General features: G+C 38.9%; 1 protein-coding gene and 1 long non-coding RNA gene across 7 annotated transcripts in view; one reads left to right on the forward strand and one right to left on the reverse strand.

The window, feature by feature from the left end:
• Nucleotides 1-2,824, forward strand: part of LOC106878718 (uncharacterized) — a 157,845-nt gene that overhangs the window by 51,495 nt on the left and 103,526 nt on the right. The window lies entirely within an intron of this gene.
• Nucleotides 1-2,824, reverse strand: part of LOC106878716 (transcription factor COE1) — a 341,839-nt gene that overhangs the window by 32,512 nt on the left and 306,503 nt on the right. For all 5 annotated transcript variants that reach the window (XM_014928021.2, XM_014928022.2, XM_014928020.2 and 2 more), the window contains one exon: nt 2,097-2,240. In XM_014928021.2, coding sequence (XP_014783507.1) covers nt 2,097-2,240 — 144 coding nt within the window. The remainder of the gene's footprint in view (nt 1-2,096; nt 2,241-2,824) is intronic.

Here is a 2,824-nt window from a genome sequence, read left to right on the forward strand (position 1 = left end):
CGTCCCCTCCCCACAAATTTCAGGCCTTGTGCCTATAGTAGAAAGGATTATTATTATTATTATTATTATTATTATTATTGTTGTTGTTGTCAAGGCGGCGAGCTGGCAAAATCGTTCGCACGCCGGGCAAAATGTATTTCGTCCTTCTTTAAGTTCTGAGTTCAAAGTTTGCTGAAGTCGACTTTGCCTTTCATCCCCTCGAGGTCGATAAAATAAGTACCAGTTGAATACTGGGGTCGATATAATCGACTTACCCACTCCCCTAATAATGCTGGCCTTGTGCCAAAGTTTGAAGCCAATAATTCTTAAGAGAATCATGTGATGTGACAGAATGTACAAAGTTGTACAAAGATAAATAACGAGAATGACAGAGAGAGAAATAGGAAAACAGGTGATAGGCAGACTAACAAGTAGAAAGACTGATAAATAGATATAGTGACAAATAGACAGACACACATAGAGAGATAGAGAGATAGATAGAAAGGGAAGAGAGAGAGAGAAAGAAAAAGAGAAAAAGAGGTAGTTTGTATGATAGACAAACGGGCAGACAGATAAAAGACTGGTAGCAAGGAAAGTAGAGAGACTGGTAGATAGACAGATAAATAGATAGGTAGATAGATATGGAGAGAGGAAGAAAGAAGAGCTCAAGATATATATAGACAACAGAACTATCACTACTAGAGGGAGAACGGGGAACAAACTACTGCCGCCTCCACTATCATAACTTCCACCGACACCATTGAGAAGGGTTCTTTCTATATGACCCCGCTCCCGCCACTTCTCTTTCAGATCACTCCCGATCATGTTAAAGAAGGCACTTTCGATAATATGGAAAGATCAATCCTGGGCAATGTTTTTGTTGATGGTAGTCCTGCAGGTGCCCTTGAGGTAAAGGCTTTGTGTTTCCACGTCACTGTTATAGGCCAGAGCAATCCTTCGATGGAGTCAGTGGGAGCGCGTTCAACCACCCGTCACCTCGATCTGGTTTACCTTGGGGCTTAACCAGCAACAATATATACCTATATAATATATTACAGCCACAAACACCACCGCAACGCCCTCCTCCTCCTCAAGGTTACAGACTATAAAATGTTTCAAAATTGCTGGTTTGCCTTTGGTTATGTTTGAATTTGCGGTTATTAACACTTGTCCTAGTGTTCATGATGGGATCTCTACACGTTTAGAATTAAACACGAGCCAAACAGCAACAATAACAACAACACCATCGTTATATTTTATGTAAATATCTGTAAGTATGTATTCTATGCATACACGTCATTTTAGTGATACAACAAAACCAAGCAAAACACACACACACAAATATATATATACATAAGCACGGACACACGCGCACACACACACACACACACACACACACACACACACACACACAGATATAGTTATTTATTCAGAACTTTCATTTCGTTTGAGGGATTCGTCTGGGATGATTATATATGAATAGAACCATTTTGCGATCAAAATGGCGGTATTATTAAATGTCATAAGGGAAAAGTAAAAATCTTTCTTATTTATACTCGATGTATTCCCAACGGTCTCTGCATCAGTTTATTATTAGTATCATTATTATTAGTGCTTTTATTGTCACTTGTCTAAGTCGACACATATACACATAGGCAATATACGCAGCATTTCCGATGACGTGAATATCGAAGATTATGAAAGGATATCCGATCGTGATCTGCTTCATAACGGTCAGCGAAACACGTGTAAAATGTAATAGATAATTTTTTTTTATAATACACTCTCAAGACTTGATGTGTGTGTGTGTGTGTGTTTGTGTGTGTGTGTTTGAGTATTGCATATTGATATTTCAAGGTGTATGTATTTACAAACATATATTTTCGTACATATGCTTCTGTAGTACACACATACTCACACTCAGACACGGAACAATCACGGAAAACCTCTTCCTTATATAAATATTGCAACGTATCTGTCTGTCTATCTATCTATCTATCTATCTATCTATCTATCTATCTATCTATCTATCTATCTACCTACCTATCTATCTATCTATCTATGTAGCCAATTCATATGCAATTTTTCAAGTGTCGTTAAAGAAAACACATACTCACCCATATTTCCAAGCCCACCCGCGCTTCCATGGTAACCGTTCATGCCTGTAGTACTGTAGCTACTACTGCTGCTACTATGTGGAGTTGAGCCGTTCGAACCATAACCTCGTGGCGAAACGCTTGAACTTTGACCGCGGCCATAACCTAGACGTGAGAGAGAGAAATGGAAAATGGCGTCAGTTTCAATTTATAACGTATCGCTTACATTTGGTAGCAGCCATGTTGTATTGCATAGGAAGGAAAAAAACAGACAAGAAAAAAAAAGACAAGAAAAAAAGAACAGGCTAATTCGTATCAAACATCTGTGCAAGTAGTTTATTCTTTTACTTGTTTCAGTCATTTGGCTGCGACCATGCTGGAGCACCACCTTTATATAAAAGACAATTTCTTTACAAATGGTTGCCAGATGACAGTTGGTAGATGTGTAGGTGCGTGGCTAAGTGGTAAGTGTATTCGGTTCACGATTCTAAAGTCGTGAGTTCGATTTCCGGTGGCACGTTGTGTCTCTTGAGCAAGATACTTTACTTCACATTGCTGCAATTCACTCAGCTGGCAAACAATCCCGTGATGGCCACGGCTGGAACGCATTTAATCGTATGTAACCTGTGTCAGGGTTGACCATTCACAAATAGCAACAACGAAATACACGCGCACATATGTGTTTACGTATGTATGTATAATATATCTATATACACATATGTGCATGTGTGTGTGTGTGTGTATATATA

This window comes from Octopus bimaculoides, chromosome 22 (genome assembly GCF_001194135.2).
Source record: "Octopus bimaculoides isolate UCB-OBI-ISO-001 chromosome 22, ASM119413v2, whole genome shotgun sequence".
NCBI lineage: Eukaryota > Metazoa > Mollusca > Cephalopoda > Octopoda > Octopodidae > Octopus > Octopus bimaculoides.